The sequence below is a fragment of the Lepisosteus platostomus genome, chromosome 10, assembly GCF_059453375.1.
Source record: "Lepisosteus platostomus isolate fLepPlt1 chromosome 10, fLepPlt1.hap1, whole genome shotgun sequence".
Taxonomy (NCBI): Eukaryota; Metazoa; Chordata; class Actinopteri; order Semionotiformes; family Lepisosteidae; genus Lepisosteus; species Lepisosteus platostomus.
The window spans coordinates 41,585,558-41,606,124 of record NC_142620.1 but is presented as its reverse complement, the minus strand read 5'-3'; the positions used below and the strand labels follow the sequence as shown (position 1 = coordinate 41,606,124).

Below are 20,567 nucleotides of genomic sequence, written 5' to 3'. Positions count from 1 at the left end.
TCATCTTGCTCGTTTGTTACTTTAGTAGCACATCTTGTATTTTTCCAGCCATTTCCTCTTTTCATAAAATGGCTTTCATTTTCAGTACAAACAGCAAGGGGTTCTTTTAAAAACCTCTTTGCAATCTATACTGCAATTTACAAAGGTTTACAAAATACATCAGTACTATCTGAGGTTGAAGAGATTGATTGGCATAATTATTTAAATGCTTCTATAATACTTATTTTACAATAAAGTTAATAAACTGAAATTTAATATTAACATCATTAAACGCAATATTCCTTTACAATAACCTTTCACCTTTTGATTCTGAGGGGTAATTTGATTTGATCTATAAGAAAAAGATGAAACTACCATCAATGATTTGGTTAAGAGTAGGGCAAACATGTTAGCGTCAGATTATCATACTGAGCATTATTTGCTCCTTAATATTATTCTGAGACAGGTTTGCACATGGTTTCAGCGAGTTCAGCACTAGTTGCAGTGATCAGGACAATGTGTGTCATATGAACTCATGAACATTTCCTCATGAAGAGATATTGGGGATAGCAAAGCAGGTGCATTTTGAAAGAGCTTTCTCAAAAAGGCCTGATCTCAATCCAGTCATCACAGCAAGCCATGGTACACACTACAGTAAGTGAACACTGAGCAGAACTAAAGTTTACAGAACAAAATATCCAACAGTGAAAGTATAAATCTCTGACTAAACAAGGAAAAGTATGGATGCAAACGTCAAAAGACACAGGTTTATAATAATATATAAACATTTATAATAATACATTTATTGTTATGTGAAAGGTGACTTCGGCACTATCTTATTCTCTCGGGGGGTTTTGTGGTTATTTTGCTTTAGCAAAACGTGTAAAATATTTTTTTTCCATCTCACAAAATGTGGTGTCCCTAGATCTCTAGGTTACATGGACTTCTTGCTGTAAAGATCTCATACAGTACGTGTTGTGGTGCAATGCGGGGAGCGTCTGGTGTGGGGGGGTGGAGCCCCAGATTAAGGGAGACGCGTTGCCGCGGAAACCACACCTGACGTGAATATGTGAATAAACGGCAGGTGTAGAAGTGGTTTAAAACTAGCCTGAATAGGTTCTGGAACAAGGGGGAAAGATTTCGTAGGACTGTAGTGTTGCTGTGGCTGTAGTGGAGAGAGGACGAATGCAGAGGCTCCGCGGTGAGAGAGCCGGGCTGAAGCATGACAGTAGCGGCTGTGAGATCTGAGACGCTACTACTTGGGGCGCTGTTAGAAGAGCGTGTCGCCGCGTAAAAGTGAACAAATACTTGATTACCCGCTGTAGTAACCCCGTGAGGGGGTGAAGAAGAACGACGATTACGGAGAGGATTGAGAGGGGAATAGCGTGCGAGGTAAAGAGTGAAAACGTCAACCTGCGAAGACACTGACAGAAGAAACGGTGCTTTATGAGATCATCGAAAGATTTAAAGGGACAGCATCCTACTAGGGTGTGACAGCAGGTCTGTCGTGTCCGCTGTAGGAGCGAGTTACGAGTTGATTAATGAGTTAGTATGTGGGCCAGAGTGGGTTGTGTGGTAGATGGACCCTCCTGAGGCATGGTGTAACACAGTGGTGGCTGGGCACAATGGGAGGTGCACTAGCAGCTGTGAGTTCACAAGGGCAGGAGAGTGAGGTGCTGGAAAGGTTGTGAGTGTGTGGTGCAAAAGACTCGGTAATGTAGGTGGTGTTTGTGTAACCCAACCTGGTGGTGTCAGGAGAGGACATCAAGGCTGGAGGTGGACCTGGGAGTCTGAGGCACTGGTTGTGTGTGTCCTAATGGAGTAGGAGCAGGAGGCTTTGTGTTGGTGTTTGGGAGCAGGAGATTCCTATTTTGAGGACAACGGGATGAACTTGTGACTATGAAGGCAAAGGGCCCAGAAGTAATGGAATATGGAGTTGTGTATCCTGTTACCCTGAATGTGATCAACACTTGGAGGAGTGTGTGTAAGATAAAGAAAAGGAACCCAAAATAGTTTATAAAGGGGTGTGACAAGGAAGAATGAGAGCCTGACCACACCCAATGTGGTATCGGCTACTCCCATGGCACCACAGTGTATAGAGCTATCCATCCACAGGACAGGACACCGGTCACATCCCACCAGGGCCTATTTTCCCAGAAGCCTAATTAACTTGGCCTAAATAAATTACTGGTAGGTACCAGCAGGTCTTTGGACTGTAGGAGGAAATGCCCAACAGGGGGAGGACATACAAATTCCACAAAGACAGCACCCCAGGAACAGTGAGGCAAGGAGCCACACTGCTACACATAGTGGGGGACCTATGTAATCAATTTAGCCACTTCTACATTAATCTAAAGACATGCATTCTTTATTTATGTCTATCAAGTAAAATACCCTTAATTGTAATTGGACAACTTTCATGAATTGCAAATGGAACAGTTAAAGTTCCACATGATTTAATATTATCTGTGTATATATACCTGTATATAATCAGATGGAACAGAGATACTGCTGTAGGAACACCAATAATTGAATAAAGACTATTATTTTAAAAAGGAATAAAGTAAACCTTTCTTTCAGTTTAATAAACTGTAAAATTACTATTACACACTAATGTAACATGGTTACTACAAACAAATAGGAAAATATACCAAATAAAGCAAGCTTATGTAAATAATACATAAGTGGAGTACAGGAATGTTTTGGCTTGTTTTGCTCTGGATTGGCAAATCCTTGTCATACATACTGTAGTTGATTTGTCTCCTGTGCTTTGACCCATTCCTTTTGCTATTTTTTTAAGCTGGACACTTCATCTTCAAGCTGCAGTGATGATCTCTCTTCCATATTGTTGCAGGATCCAGAAAACATTTGAGCAATCGGGTTTTTATTTCCTTTTATAACTGATGGATACCAAATGACCGTAGCCAATAGTTTCTTAAAGGTTGTGCCAACGAATCAAGCAGTAGATTTCTCTTCTCGACTCAAAAATAATGAGTTCAACACAAACTAATTTCTTCTGACACCTAACAGCCACTATACAAATGATTGTCTTACAAATTTCTCTTAAAAACCCATTAACCTGCACAAAGCCATCTTCACTACAGTGAAGAAGCCTGCCTTAGTGATCTGCATAATTGAACTTCCTTCTTACTTTTAAGATCATGTGATCAAAATGCACTGGAAGGGATGTCACAAAAGTAATAAAAAAATGAAACCATTATGTCTTTTTAAAAAGCATGTTATAAAATATTTTTTCTAGCTGTAAAAATAGTGATTTAAAAACAACCAAAAAAGCACTTAAAAGACATTTGCATTGTCGTTAACTCATCTGCTCTGTTGTCATGTTTTGTAGTGTTCACCCATTTTGTTTATCATGTTAATCAGTGTATCATAAACATTCAAAGATGTTCTTATTTTGTGTTCAGCACTATTTTCTATTCAGTGCTCTTGAGGTAACAATGGATCTTAATGGGCAATATTCTTAATCTTGGGAACAATTTTCCTTATGCAAAATTTCTAAAGAGTTATTGGAAAAACAAATCACTTTCTTTTGACAGGCTATTCCCTCTAAGATCAGGTCATTAACTTAATGTATTTCCCTTCATTTTGCACTAGGATTCTATGATTCTAAGTTAATCTATTTGATAGTCATGCTGGATCCTGGCAAAATCATATTTTTATAGAACTAACCCAAATGTGTACGTCTCTCTCAGGTCAGTGACAGAAATGATGACCACTAGGGGGCACTAATTTAGCAAGGTTTTCATCAACATACTGTATGACTGACCTCGAAGAAGATCATTACATCAAATGCACAGGACACGAATGGCCTTTATAGGAGCACATGTAAAACATGTAGGACACCAGCTTTTGCAGCCTTTTCTATTTATTTTGAAGACTTGAACATTATATTTCTTGACCAGTTGCTGCAGTTTTTTTTCTTTCCAATTTTAACATCCTGATTCTATTTTTACTATGATAAAATAATTAATTCTTATTTAATCTGTTGTAAATAAAAATGCTACACAAAAATAAAGTAAAAGAAATAGAATGTGTGGAGAAAGTAGGTTTTCAGAATGACCTGTGCTGCAAAGTGCCTCCCTGGCTTCAGACACAATATGAATTTTTGAGAAATAAAGATACTGGGTGGTAAGTACTCTAGTAGTGCTTAAACATGTACACACTAACAAAGGTCACCCTTGACGACACCTACCAAAAATGGCAGAAGAGATTCCCTTTTTATAGCCCTCTTGAGGTGATGCTAAAAGATGACATTAGCGTTCTCAATAATGACAGAGTCCCCTATCAAAAGAGATCCATGCATTTATTATTTACAGTATTAGAGTTTCTTGGTACTCTTTTATCCCACTGGGTCTTTCTATTTTTCCAGATTTTTTCCTTATTTGTTTTCCCACAAATGTCAGCTTCCCCCAACACTCACAACTGCCAGACCCCACCCAAATAGTCCTTCCATTTTAATTGAATTTAAAACGTTATTCCACATACAAATAAAAAAATACTTTGCATGTGCACTGTCTGACCCAGTTACATTAGCAGAGTCTAGCTTTATGGCATTATAAACAAAAAGAAAATCATAAAGGATATCCTATATGCTCCATATGAGTAGATTTTCTGCAGTCCCTTATTCTTGTTCCAATTTAGACTTGAATTTCAGAAGGTAATCTACAAAAGTGCAAGTAGTTCTACTGCATACTCGGTAGCTTTTTACTAATAATGACCATTTTTTAGGGTTTTCACATGTACAGTTACTATATCATGACCGTGTGGGTGTTCTTGGATGAGACAGAAGGCCAGACCTTGAATATACAATAGCTGTATGTGCAACAAGTGACACCTGCAGCTGGTATAAATACAGGAACAGACGTCCATGTTTTCCTTTCCAGAACATTTGTTATATCCAGTTGGTCACAAAAGTTCAAAGCTGCTGTGGTTAATCTGCCTTCAGCTAACTCTGTCCAGGTCCCTATCCTCTCATCTATAGGTGTCTAGGCCACAGGCTTTTAGGATTTGCTTTTACAATGTTGTTGTAGTGCTTGCATGTTCTTCCTTGTGGTCTATTCACTTGTACAGTATGCTGGCTATAGAGTACACCTTTGTGGATTGTGGTTTCTTCCATCATTAATACACAGCCCAGCAATGAAAAGCAGGCTTTCACCCCCACATTTTCTATACTTTTGATGCATAACATCTCGCAAGTATATATAAACTGGATATTTTTCTTGCTACTTGATGTGGCAGATGAATCGCAAGCAGTGCTGGTGAAACTATTACAGACGTTTCAGGAGACTTCAATAATTCATACTATAGGAAAGGCTAAAAACAAGAGCAGACCATTCAGTCCATCTCCAGTAACTCATTTGATATGTAGTAGATTATTGATCATGGGTCTCAAACACAGTTCCTAGAGTGCCAACCTGAGCCATCAATTAAACAATTAACTTACTTACATTCTAAACTAGACACTTATAGTATTTTTGTTAAGATCCTTGACAGTTTATTAAGCAGGAAATTCCCTTAATTACATGTACAATTACCTATAAATCATTTCAGAGTCTGGTCAGAGGCATCAAAATGATGTGCTGTAGCTAATTAAATAATTTGACCAACTATGTAACTGAGAACCCAAATGAACAGACACCAGACCCTTCAGGACTCGGGGATCTGGGTTTGAGACCCCAGTTATTGATCCAAGGATCTCATAGCTAATGAGTTAGCTATAAGTCAGGGCAGTGGTCTTAGTGTTCAAGTTCGTAATCACAAGCAAATTAATTTCAGTTTTCTATTTGGGGCATATTTACAATTTAGCTTTAAAATCTTAAAAGGTCAAATGAGATTTGTAATGGGTATCAACCCTGTACCAGTTACTGAGTTTCAGAAATGCCTCCATTCTCATTCAGGTGAAATGATATGTAACCGATTGGACCTATTCATCATAGTTTGATCAAATAATAGATAATTAGTCAGAAATAACAGCCAGCAAGCTGAAGAGAGGTTGCATAAAGTCCTGGGTGCTGAAGTTGTTGAAAATAGTACCCCTGAAGTAGGGTGTTCTTGACACTTGGGACTGACCAAAGAAACAAGTTAAAAGAAAGTCTAATTAAACAAGTAATTGAACTGATCATTAACACCTAAGATTTAGAGAGAGCTCAGCCAGAGTGTAAAGCAACAGTGTTCATCCAGAACCAGAACCACTCAGCAAATGGCTTCCACAGCATGTCAAAGTAACATGTTCCATATTCCCACAACACACAACATAAAGCACTGCCTTCTGTCCTCAGTTTTAAATGCATTTGATGCATTTCAATTGCTTCCTCTTATGTCTTCTGATTTATGTTTTACTGTTTATTCTGAAAAAGTCTCCTGTGTTGCTCTTGTCAATGATCCATGTCCATATTTATATCTCAGATATCTCATATCATCAGATCTCATCTGATGATCTACAGTACATCCATACAATATTAAAAACAACAACACGACCTTTGCTGAAAGCCTGACTCCTTTCTCACTCCACAATTAAAGCTGCAAGCAATGAACTGGCCTTAGTAATGTGCTATGTAATATCATCAATGATGGTGGTGGCTTACACCAGAAACTGCTGGAAGATTTGAGCAGGTACCATCAATAGAGACCACAGACAGGGTCAGCATGGTTCTTCATTTAAACAGGAGAAATCATTTTGGTGTTTATTCAGGCTTGTGATGACACCAAACCAGAGCAAACTGGCTGGTGACGAATTGAATGTCTTCTAGGAAGTGAGTCATCAGCAAACAGCAGATCCCTGACCAGGAGTCCGAACATCATGGCAAGAGCTTTCAAGTGCCTCAGGCTGAAAAGCCTCCATCTGTGCAAAACATAACAATACACTGCAATAACAGCATCAGTGAATTTCCTGTAAACTGCCTAATGCATAGCAAATTAACTGATGGGTACTGTAGTTTGCTCATATGAAAATTTAGGCCCACTATTTTTCGGTAGCTTCAAGACTTCCTTCCACCTCTGGAACTTCAAAAATCCAATCTGCGGAATACATCATTCAAAATCTTTGGATAATTAAGAAGAAATACTTTCACTGTGAAGAGATCTCTATATTTCACTTAAAGTGTCATTACCTAAATGATTATTCTCCCTGAGTAGATACAATATAATTTCTCCATACATCCAATAGAGTTGTAATATACACAAGGACAAGCAAGAATTTATGGAAGATACTGATGATCTTTAGCCTGAATTAGAGTGAGGCTTTATGATTGTACATTGTAAATAATCATTCTACAAAAACTTTCAAAAGACGTTTTTTAGAAATTATTTAAACCGCCTTTATTCGTCTACGTTTAATCTGAATCCTGAATACTAATTTTATAAGGTACTCATTATGTATGCACCACAAAACTATTTTTTGTATCTTATAATACTGACTACCTAATAAATGCTGCGATCTAATCATGCTTTGATAATGTTAATGTACTTTGCTGTGCATAACTGAAGTCTGAAACCACAGTCCATGGAATCTTTCATACACAGAGTACAAATGTATCACAGCCTTGTCAAAATAACCATTCAAATCAGTGTCAGAATACACAGCCAATGTGTGAAACGGCTGTGTAATTTCACATTACAAAGGGTAAAAACAAAAAGGAAGAGCTATTACCAGAAAAAAATACCAGACTTCTGTTTTTTTCTAGGTTTCCTTAATTTTATGAAATGACTGAAGATGTTGAGATCTTCAAAATTTCCTTGACTTCCTTCAGTATGCTCATCACTCAGTGCTGTTGACCCTGTACAGTATATCCAACTCACAATGAAAAACACTTTAAAAAGAGTATTAAATTCAAGAATTATGCAAGATGGTCTATTTCATGTGAAAAAAACGTGCAAATGGATTTTCTTGACCGCTCTGTAATGTCCATTTAACTGTGTATGATGAATTTACAGGGGATTTACAGGGGTTGATGGTGAAATGACTTTTTAATACGAACTTTTGAATCCTAATTCCACAGAATCCTTCCTGAGGATGTACTCCAAGAAGACCTAGCAGTTGATCTTTTCAAAGACGTAGGTCTAATAATCCCTTTTTAGTAGGCCTCCTCGGTATTCTAACTTCAGTTCATTTTCTGTGGCCAATGGAAAATACAAGTGTTCAGAAACATATTCATTGTTTCTTCTCTATCCTTCTCCAAGGCAGTATTCTGAATAACAAAAAGGCTGGAGTACCATCATCGGTTTCTAGGCAATGTGCTTTAAAAGCTATAAATAAATACTTTTAAGGCTATAAAATTGTTTTTTACAATTTGGCAGATTAATCATTATTGTATGTGCATAGTGCTATTCAAATAAAAACGTGAGTTCTTTAGAACTCCCCTGATGAGTATCAGTCAATATAATCTAACTCTGTATAGTATCTATCAAGAAAAAATCACAAATTGGTAAACACAAAATTTAATTAATAGAAATTGCTTGAATAAAGTGGAATAGTATTCAACAGGCTTGGCGGAAGATGTTCAGAAAATGACCATGAGTTAGACTATGCACCTCAGACTAAATTTGTACATTTTGTGTGCCACTGAATTTTTTTCAGTGACTGAAGCACAAAAAGCCTCAGTGAGTAATGAAAACTTCAAACAGACTGCTGAAGTATGTATTCCTTGCTTTTAGAACTGCTTAACTTTCATTTCCTTCCTCAACATCAGGGCACAAATATTTGAGTGAAAAATGTTCAGTAAAATCAGCCTTTAAAAAGTGTAATATGTACTTCCATGCCAGTCCCACTCATTTACAAAGATTCTCATAGAAGTCTTTCTCTGACAATGTTTTACTTACAATTCTTTTCCTCAAACTGTTTTGAACTTGATATTGTGGACAACTGAGTAAACCTTGGATTTATTTAATGGTTTTCCTTCCCAAATATTAAGAGAGAACAAAGCCTTAAAAAGGCTGTTCTGAGCCGCAATAATATTTTCGGTAATACAGCTTCTAGAAGCTTTGACCCATATTTCACATAGTAGGAGCTCAATCATAATCCCTTTTGAATGATTAAACGTCGATGTCCCCCATTCCAGAGGCCTAACTAGAGCTCTGCATTAAAAATTCATAAAACACCGACTACTTTTGAACTGAGAAAATGCGTCATTCGTAAGCCTGTGTTCTGCTGTTTTTTTGCGATGTTGTTTTACCCCACACACACTGGATCAAGTCTGTACTGGCAGTTAATTTAAAACCTCTTAAAAAAACAGTGGCGGTATGCTGCAAGTTTAAATGAACAAACAAAACATATTAAAAAATCTGACAGAAAAATATCAGTGCCTTCACCTGCAGCTGTATACATTGTGGCCAAAAAATTAAGAGAATGACAAAAGCCTACACTGGTTCTGCATGTACAGTATGTGCACACTGCGGTGCCTGTTTGCTTGTTTTCTCACATTAGAAATAGTGAACAAGTCAGATTTCAAGGTCACGGATAGAAAAAAATGATCAACATTTCCACTACCTTTTTGTTTAAAATATTGTATTCTAGAAAGCCATTTACAGGTCTTATGAATACGCAGATGTCTCAATAAATCAAGCACGTCACCACTGAGTGACATCATTAGAATACTTCTCTGTTTACATTGTCTCATTCGAGGGATGGCACTGGTCCAAGGTATAGCAGACATTTGAAACAAAACCACAATAGCAGTTTTTACACAAACAAAACATTGTTCATGGGTTTCCCCTCTAGGCAAGGAAAGCACCACAAGAAGAAAAAAAATGGTTTCTTTCAATTTTTCAGTTGGCAACCGTCAGTTCAACAAATTTATTTAACCACACTTCTACACTCATATCCTCGAATCCACACGTTGATAACACCAGCATCGACAGCTACTCTGGAACTTTTGCTGACCACAGAAAACACAGGAAATGAGATTCTAGGATTGAACTTATCTCGCAAGCATGATACACATGACTTTAGTTTCCCAGACAGAACTGCTTGAAGCAATACTTGAAGTCTTTCCACACTGCAGCCTTTACTGGAATAATTCACAAAAGTGTCATGGAAGACAAAAGCATACCTGAAAGCTGACCTGTATGACTAATATAAACATCTTAAAATTGAATAACAATTTGACCTTTAAGAACATGAGTGACAACCATCTGGGTATAATACATAACAAGCCAAAGAAAGAGCAACAAACAGAACGCGGAAGAAACAACATTTAAGATGCTGATAACTAGGCAAATGTCCTGAGTTACACAGCTTGTTTGCAGGAATGACTTAGTTCCCCAGAAGGCAGCACTGACCATAAAAATGTATTACATGATGAAATATACAACTGACTTTATCACAATAAAACACTGTTCCAAACAAGACAATTATGAAAATTATAATACATAAGTTTTACACTTTCCTATATTTAAGAAAACCTGGACCTGAAAGTATGTCCTTAAATTATTTTAAACAATTCCTGTACAGTAAGCCCTTGGTTTAACAGACAGTAGATGTTGTCTGTTAAATATGAAAAGGAGAATTTTGGCTATAAGATCAGAAATCTGGACCTCCCTCTCAATAAAGGAAAAAGTTAGTCCAGGCAATAGACTTGGTTATTCTTATGAAATAGGACAAAACAGAAGAAATAAAAATAAAAAAGGACTTGTTAAACACATTTAATGTAAAACATTGTTAAAGTGCATGTACTGAACTGTGAATGCATCATGGTTTGAAATTGTTTGAATAAAAGAGTGTATACAACATGACAAAAATCACAATTACAGTAATGTACACTTAAATGATACGTAAAAAAATTCAGTAAAATACAACAATAATAAAATATTAATAAATAACACCTTCAAATAGGTATAAAATATTAATATTAATGGCACTCTACAGAGATTGGGCAACTGATATAGGGGTAGGCCAATTGCTTTTATCATTTACTAAAATGCTTACAAATTGTAACCCTTTGTAAAAAGCAGAAATAACATAAATACCACATAGCTTTACATTTCAAAACTAACAGTGGTGCACTGTAGGGAAAGGGCAATTGCTTACGACAGGTATTATTTGTATTCCAAATGCTTCAGTAAATTATTATACATTGTATTTTCAATACATGAAAAGTGCTTTTATATTTATGATATAAAGACACAGGAATAGATTGTAGATTGCAATTGTTAAAAAATAAGTCAAAAGATCCAGAATATATGTATACAGTGTATATGTTTCTCATATAATTGTGTGTTTTACACTGTGGTTTAATGGCCATTCAGAAATAACAGACACCACTTCTCACTTTTAGTCCTTTAAACCAAGGGTTTACTGTATTACAGTTCTACTATTCAGATTCTCTGTATAAAAACAAAAAAGCAACATAAGTTGGAAGCATCACCTAGACTGAGATGTTTAGAGACCAAATGTTGAAAATGCAGTGAAATGCAGAGTTTAAAATCTAAGAAAAACACATGCCCAAAGAATACTTTACCACTCCAGGTAACTACACACATTGCAGTGATCTATATTATAATTATCTAATCCAACAAAGTCACATTGAATGGGGAAGGTATGATTCAGATTTCATCAGATTAATTTTAATGACTCCCCTTCTATTTATATCCATTCATTTTCTAACCTCATCCAATTCAGCATCATGGGGGAGCTGGAGACTATCACAGCCACAAGGCAGGATACACCCTGGATGGGACACCAGTCTATCACAGTGCACTCAGAGACACGCACATACTCGCACCAGGGCCACTTTTCTCAGAAGCCAATTAAGCTACCAGTATGTTTTTGGGTTATGGGATACTATGCTTGATCTTAGCCAAAAGGCCAAGAAGACGTTTTTGGACTGTGGGAGGAAACCAGAGCACCTGCAGGAAACCCACACAAACACAGGGAGAATATGCTAACTCTATGCAGATAACACCCCAGGTCCAGAATTAAACCCAGGGCTTCAGCACTGCAAAGTAGGACTGATGCCCCTTCATTTACAGATTTTCTTCCCCAGATTTCACTTGGTGTGGACACCTTTGGTTTATACTCCAGCCACTCTCCTTTCACTCCCTCATGCCTGTAGAAGACTCTGCAGCTAGAATATTGTATTTTTCCATATTTCTTTTCCAATGAGGAATTAAGCTTACATGAAACAACTTAACATGACTCATACAAACAGGTAATAACCTCTTCCAAATTCAAGTCAAACTCATCTATAAAATTCCTTAAATTTCAATGAGAATAGAAACCTCAAGATATTTAATTTATATATAGATTTGTATTATATTTATTAATATAGTTTATGTTTATAAATGTTTTGTCTATGTATTTTTATTTAAAACCGATACATAGACAGCACAGTATTGAAAACAGAAGTTGTTTTATTCCCAATTGTTTTTTTACAGAGTTTTGTTTTGCCATTACTTGATGTTATGTTACGATTTTAGTATAACACTTGTTTGGATTATGTTTTTTAACCACAAGTAAGAAAATAATAAATATCTAGCAGTTGCTGTTCCTTTATACTCCATCTATGAAATACATTTTCCACATGATTAAGTTAACAATAAAAACATCAGCATTATTATGCAGGTTAAGCTATATCTCATGATGTATAAATGTATAAATATCACAGATTATTTTTGTATATTATAGAGAATCAGAGTATGACAGATTTCATAGAGAAGCACAAGGAGCACAGCTGTTTCTGGTCATGGATATAAGTTACTTTCAGAACATAACACTACTTTTCAGAACAATATCACTGCTCGTTTTATCCTGCTACATGCAGGTGTTTGTTTTTCTGAAATATACGGTGTGTATTTTGCATTTTATTTTTTATTTGCATACTCATTTTGCATAGTAGTCTGATCTGGTTCAGGTTTAATTAACCACAAATTAATAGCATGAATTATGCATATATTAAATAGCTTTCACAACATACATGAAAAATAATTCCAAATGATGCCACAAGCATAAAACACTGTATCTAGCATCAGCTAATATATTATTGTCTATGGCAATGAAGCAGTTGAGAAAAAAAACTGAACTTTTTGACAGTTTTAAACAACCAATTCAACATTATATTATACAAAGACAAATAATGTATTCTGTGTATTTCAGCGAGTCTGAGTTCTCCTCAGATTTTGCAAGATATTCAGTGGGACTACGCGATGTACAGTAGGGACTTTTAAAACCGATTTTGCACCGATTCTACACTCTTTTATGACGTTAACGAGCTGCAAAAGAAAATGAGGTTGGAGTGTCACTGTAAAGAACAACTATTTTTCATGCACAGTACAAAGCGTGTGTTAATTCACGTTGTGTAATACTATAATGTGCATTTGAAAAACGGTCACCCTAGTAACAGCTCCTTGTGCGTAATTCTGTTAGGTCTCTTTTGAGAAGAAGGGAACTAGCTACGTACGTTTGTCTCGATTGAATTCCTTTACCGAGAGACTTGATTTTTCCACTAGTAATTTATTCCAGTCGTTGCGAACGACAGAATGCTGAACAATATCTGAGCCGAGGATTTCACAGTAAATGCCTTGTTCGAATGAATTGCTCCTCGACCTTGGCATCTGTAGTTGATTTTAAGTGTGTCGTTTGTTACTTTGTGCATATTCGTAGAAACTGTACGTGGGTATAGTAATCATTCTTTAATTTATTGCCAATATTTCTAGTTTGTGATTAGAGGATAATATGATAGAGACGAAATAATATTATAGAACAATTTTAGTACGCCAAAGACGCGGTAGAGAGTATAACAGTATAACAGTATAACAGTAAAGTACTACAGTAGTACTTTAAATGTTTATTTTTTAATGTTGAGGCGTCTATTGACAAGCAACCTTGCTACCTGTCAAAAGGGACAGTGCCAGAATTTTAACTTTCCTAGGTGCAGAATTCGCTTACCTGTACCTATCAACAGGTGCCACTTTTACACTCACCTACTTTAAACTGCGAGGCTTGGTCGTCTGCGTCTTGGTGGTCTTTCACGAGCATCACGTGTAGAATGCCAAACGAGTTCTGAATTCCAAAGATTGACCCATTGCACCAAGTGGCGGCCAGGACCACCAGCCAGCCGAAACCACCTTCTGGAGCCACGAATTCGGGGTCGGGACCTGCGCTTGGTGATGCCGGAGTTTTTTCTTGGCATCCTGTCTCGATCAGCTGTGCGGCATCATGCTTCTCTTTGAGATGTGTCTCCTTTGGACCGGCAGCGTGGTGCTCAGGGTTAGCAATCTGCACTTCGCATTTCGTGGCCTCCGGCTGCGTGTCTGCCACTCTTACCCCCGTCTTTTCATTTTCACTTGAATCGGGATTCCCATCTGTTTCTGTCACTGGCGCATTATTATTACTCTCTGTGCGCATCCTTCATACAATATGAACACTGCTTCAGGAACTGAGGTGTCGATTCTGTAAGTAACGAAAGGTAAAGTATTTAAAACTCGGTCTTCGCAAAGATATGTCTCCAATCACGAGATAAACATCAGCGAGTCCTTCAAAGCATCCACTTCAACCGGAAAAGTATCTAACGTTTCTAAAATCCAAGTAGTCAATTCAAAGCAGAAACCCATCGATATAAAAAGTGAAGCACAGTTAAGTCAGCGCTGTCTGCGAGAACACTAGTATCTTTATTCTATCATGTAAAGCTCTTTTGTGTAATTCAGGTGGGGAAAATATTAAAATCTCTTCCTGTGTTCTCGATATAATAAACGATTCCAACGTCTTCTCTACCATCGATAAGAGGAAATCTCTATCCACGCGGATTAAAAATTGTTCAACCTCCCCGATCCCACTGGAACAAATATAATCGCCGCCCCTTACAGCAGTTTAGAGTCAACTCCTCCTTATATCACTTGTTTTCAATACATCATGCATAGTAGCTACTATGTGTTCGCGATGACTTCGATCGGCTGATGAAACATCCGAATACCCAAACAGAAAAACAACCTTCATTCAAAAGCCTATGTGCTCCCCCTCTCCCTCCACCTTTAAACTCCAGTAGGCTGTCCCGAAAGAACGAATTACAATCCCGGCAAAACGCTGGATAAAGGAATCAAACACAAGCGCCGCCCTAATCAGATCGTCACTCACTCCAGTGTTTTGACTAAGGAAACCGAAGTCTGCGCAGCAGCGAGCAGCTTCGAGGATACCGCAAGTGTGAATGAATGACGTGAACATTGTGTGCAGTGAATACCCCATCATCTTCTATTTTTAGCCGTCTTATCACTTTGAAATACACCATCTGCGCAGCAACATCAGGGACATTCTTACATTTCTGCCTTTGGTACGAATTAAGTGCATAATATAGAATATATAGAATAATTCGTTCTACTTGCTGCCAGAATTGTGCCGTTCGCGTGAAAAAGTAGGACAACACATTCTTACCAATTTTGCACTGATAGTAGTGCGTTCTCAGCAATGTACCATAAGATAATTCATAGTATAAACTGGATTTGTTTTATTTATGTCGTTTGAGACATTTGAGTTAAGCAAAACTGTAATAATTAATTCCTGAACCTATATAATTCCCCTGTGGCTTTAATTATTGCTAATAGAATTTATGAGGTAAGACTACTCATTATTGACCTTCCTGGTACTTTCAACAGTTTTTATGAAGCCTGTAGATGCTTCTATTTACAAGGAACTTATTACGAACAACACATTCTAAAGTCGGTTTATGACTAATGCAAAGCTGATATAATTATATAAGACTATAATTGCTGGTATTTGCATTTTTCATAACAAAAGTTCCCAAGGCACTTTTTAGGAGGGGAACCATTTCATCCTCCACTGTATTCTTGCACTAACCTGGGTGTTACTCAGCAGCCATTATGTGCCAGAAGCCCCACTATACTGTAGATACGGAAGTACTTTGGGATTAGACAAACTTTCGTCCGAAAAATAAACAAATGTAATCGCAGAATTCCCACACCTGTCAGAATCAGAACAGCTTCCGATTCTGCTAAGGGAGAGGAGAGGAAACTCAATAGATCTGGCAGCCCAGTATGTGATCCTCCTGTCAGCCTGAGGAACAGACTGAGTGTGTCTCACAAATGATACTTTACATGATGTATGTATATATCGAATGATATGTTTTTTACTGTAAATTTAGTGTTAATTGTACATGCTTTGACAACTCTTATTCACCAGTCATGCCAATAAAACCCTTTGAATTTAATAGAGATACAGTTTCTGTTAAATGTGCAGGACAGAATATTAACTGGCAAGGCTGTAGCAGTCTAGCATGCTCAGTGACAAAGACATCAGCTTTTTGATTTATATATTACATTATATTGAACCTTTCACCCCAGAGCAGTCTCAAGGGACTTTATATAAATATACATATAAAAATGTACAGCAAGCAGAAAAAAGAGAATAAAATAAAAAAATGTATACATGTGAAATTAAAGAATTGGGTTAGAAAGAATGAAAGGCCGTCAAAAACAAATAGGTTTTGAGGCGAGATTTAAAAACATCAGAAGAGGGTGCATTGTAAATAAGGTCAGGAAGCACATTCCAAACCCTAGGGGCTACTGCTGACAAGGCCCAGTCCCCAATGTACTGTATGATTTGAAGTCCTTGAAATGTTGAGAAGCCTACAGCCAGTGGAAGAAAGTGACTGAAGTGGGACATGTGGGGATAACAACTCTTGACATTAGACAGGTGACAGACTGTGCAGTGCCTGATAGATTTCAAGTCAATTCTATAAGAATCAGGTAGCCAGTGCAGGTCTTTCAGCAGAGGAGAAATATGATTTTTTTTAGACTTGGCCAGCACTTGACTAGCACATTTCTGGACATACTGTAACTTCTGAAGTAATATCTTGGACGGCCCAGCTAGCAAAGCATTGCTGGCTAAGGAGTTAAAAGCATGAACTAATTTCTCAGCATCATTAAAAGTAAGAATTGGTCTTAAACTGGAAATGTTTTGTAAATGAAAGAAGGCTGTGCTGCAGATTTTGTGGACTCAGGATCTGAAAGATAGGGAAAAGTAAAAAAAAATGACAGCTACGTTTTTTATAGGACCGGGATAATTTTTGTATACTCGCCATAGTGAGTTTTAGACTTATGAGAGGTAGGGTTTTGATCCTTAAAAGGATCATAAATAAATAGAGTTAGATAATGAGAGGGAAAACAAAGAAAAAACAGAGAAGGATAGAAAAGGACGAGGCAGAGGAGATATGATGGCGATTTCTGGAGAAAGATTCATAAACGGCAAGTGAGGTTGGTTAGGAGAGGTGAAATGTAAAAATTAGATTTAATCCACTTTATATCAGCTGAATTTTGTCTAGAGAAAGGAAATAGAACTGAGGTAGGGTCAGCTGAGAGGACAGAAAAATGTGAATAGATGAAAGAAGGGAAAGAGCAGAGGATATAAGGTTATAAAGAGACAGGAAAATTATGTTGAAATGGAAAGGTAAGAAAAGAAAGGAAGTTCAAAAAGTGACATGATAATCAGGTGTAAAGTGATCGACAAGGCAAAAGGAAAAGCCATCTCTGGAGAAGATAGAGGTCCAACAGCCAGCCCTCTCAGGGGAACATTTGAAAGGAGGAACAGTCAAGTAGAGAATGAAACTAGCTAGTATCTTGCATCAGAAAACTGAAAATCACCTAAAAGAGCCACGCATAGAAAACATAGTGTAAAGTGAAAGGAAGAGATCTGCTTCCTTTACAAAATGAGTGACTATCCAAGTTTCATTATGATTTTTGTCATTTATGAATGTATACTTTTTAGTGCTGTTGACATTAGATTAATATCTATATGAATTCTGTGGTTAATGTATTTAAATCTTTACAATTCTAATTATTTAAAGTACATTCATACCTCATGCAGTCCTAAGGGAGTTCTACCATTTTGGCGGTGTAAACTCTGCTAAACTGGACAATCAGAACATATAAACACACAATGCCAAAGCTATGCCAATTTATCATTGAACCTGTAAGTCTCATTTTGCCTGAAATAAAGGAGAAAACATTTTTGTTTCACAAACATATCAAATCCTGCACGGATCGCACATGTGTCACCCATCCAAGCCTCAACTCAGATATATTTATCATTGATGACTGGAACGTAATTTAGAATCACAGCTCTTTGTCCCTCACCAAACTGAATAAACAATAATGAGGCATGTGGGGAAAATGTTAGGAAAAAGTCCAAACTTGGAATTGTGCTGATTTCATTCATACCACAAGGAAATCTAGAAATTCTGACAGATGTGGGTTGCCTGCAATGGGGAAAAACAGAGAACAAGAAACAAGATGGAATAACTGTCTTTTTTCACCATCACTGCATATAGCTCATGCATCCTATTAAACCAGGTATAACTGTTGTGTTTTGGTTTGTAATTATTAATGAATTTGAATTGGCATCCTGTCTAGGGTGTATCCTGCCTTGCGTCCGTTGCTTCTCCAGCTCCCCTGTGACCCTGAATTGGATGAAGTGGTTAGAAAATGGATGGATGCATCACCACACTGTTCCTTAAGATGTATTCTCTATGCTTTCAGGTTCCACTTTAGTTCTGAGTATTGCATAATTCTGTGTTCTGGGGTTCAATATTCAATAGTTGGTAACCATTTGGATATGGCTCAAGCCCTACAATCATTCCCACTCCTGAGAAATGTCAGTAAAATATTCAGTTTCAGACCAATAAATTATTCAAAATTCCTACCCCTTAATAACACAGTGTTGTGCAAAAGTTACAAGGACAAGCGAAACTTTAAATATTCAGTGTTTATACCATATGGAAAAAAATATATTTAAGTGAAGATTATCACCAATGAGTAAGGTTCAGAAAAAAAATAAACAAAATGCTTAATTTGTCACAAAATGAAAGCTTGAGAGCATCCAAATGAGAATTAAAATACATGTATGGACATGTTGGACAAAGAGTTTGGGAAATGAGGAGATAAAATAGGTATTAAAGCTTGATGTCTTAGTTTTTTAGGAATACTAAGATCGTTCTCTCCTAGTTTGTTGATGGATTGTTAAAACAGCTAGATTGATTCCCATTCACCTTTGGGCATGCATGACAATGCAGGAAAATAAATTTAGTTCTGAGTTGTATTCTTGTTTTGGGATGCAGGGTTTGTTCTTCTTTTTGGCCTTGAAGGGACAAGTGAGACAATGGTGTTATTTCTGTATTTTTACAAATGATGCAGTTTTGTGTGGCCTAACGTTGGCTTTATGCCCGGAATGTAAATGGAACTTAACGGAACTTTAATGGAACTTGTTAAAGCCAAGAGATATGATCTAAGATATGATCTAAGTAAGATATCAGAGGAAAGATTGGTAGCTTTAAGGGATGAAGAGGTGCACAGTGTTCAGACAGAATGTAAACCAGACATGGAGAATTTGTCAGTGTCCTCTGAATCTACAGTAAAGGTGTTTAAAAGAGGGTAAAGATATGTGTACAGAGATCTCCTGACCAGCCAGAGAGAGCAGAAACAATGAAGAGTAATTTGCTCACTAAACTGGTGCAACATTCTATTTAACTGCTCCCTGTAATTTGTGTCCCATCTTGTTTTATTTTGTTCTTCTATCCTTTTTTAGTAAATGCTTTATTCTAGAGAACCCCAGTCTTATCCCAGTAGGCACTGGGTGCAAAGCAAGACCACACCTCAGAGAGGACACACACATTGTAAAATTGTTGATTGTAAAGCACACACAACAGAGAGTCCAGTTAACTTGGACTGGGGAAGGAAGCTGAGGTGAGCATGAGGAAAGCACGCAAGCCCCACACTGACAGCCATGAGCTGTGAAAGGATTATGCTACTCACTGTGCCACCATGTCTCCCCTTTTCTTTTTGATCTGTACTTTTTTTCTATTAAACATGTAAAACTTGATTTTTACAATCCATTTCCATTAAACATGTCATCACAGGACAAACATAAACATATACTCACGCCAGGGTCAATTTTCCCAGAAGTCAATTAACCTACTGCTATGATTTTTGACTGTGAGAGGAAACCAGAGCACCTGGAGGAAACTCACACAAACACGGAGAGAAGTTTCAAACTCCACCCAGATGGCATCAGAGGTCCTGAATTGGTTCCTGAGTCCCAGTGTTGCGAAGCAGCAATGCTAACCACTGCACCACCATGCTGCCTGGTAATACATCCTTTAGGTGTCATTCACCAGAGATCCCCTCACCTACTGATGCTCCATCTGGAGAAGATTTTATGTTCAACCAAACGTTCATCCCGTGGTTTAACAACTTCTAGGGACTACTGTCCACTCCATATGAAATGTTGACATCTAATTTTTGGAACAAATGAGGACATGTAAGTGTATTAAACATGACAGACAGTGATGTACTAGATAATGTATTAAGAGAAGATAAGACCATGTTATTGGCCATATACAATTTCTTGTATAAGGAATTGGTCTTTTCATAGACCCCAACTCACTCTCCATGAAATACACAGGGAGAGAAGCTTGGGGTTAAGAGCCTTGCTCAGGGGCCCAACGGAATAGGATTCTTCTGCCGGCCGCGGGATACAAACTGGCAACCTTCCAGCCACAGGCACAGAGCCACCGCACCGCCCCCACTAATACATAATACACCTTAAGTACATGAAACAAAGCACATTTTAT

The 20,567-nt window shown here is 37.4% G+C and overlaps 1 protein-coding gene and 1 long non-coding RNA gene across 5 annotated transcripts in view; one reads left to right on the top strand and one right to left on the bottom strand.

The window, feature by feature from the left end:
• Positions 1-15,087, bottom strand: part of slc16a2 (solute carrier family 16 member 2) — a 56,731-nt gene extending 41,644 nt beyond the window's left edge. Inside the window, exons 1-2 of one of the 4 annotated variants that reach the window (XM_088649022.1) lie at positions 15,065-15,087; positions 13,915-14,383 (exon numbers count right to left, since the gene is read on the bottom strand). In XM_088649022.1, the coding sequence (XP_088505148.1) occupies positions 13,915-14,338 (424 nt within the window). In that variant the 5' untranslated portion in view covers positions 14,339-14,383; positions 15,065-15,087. The other 3 variants (XM_088649020.1, XM_088649019.1, XM_088649018.1) reach the window with 3 other exon arrangements.
• Positions 1,046-7,428, top strand: LOC148653728 (uncharacterized). Its single transcript, XR_015941738.1, has 3 exons — positions 1,046-1,371; positions 2,780-2,859; positions 6,692-7,428. It is a non-coding gene; the product is annotated as an uncharacterized LOC148653728 (long non-coding RNA).
• Positions 15,088-20,567: the final 5,480 nt, after the last annotated feature.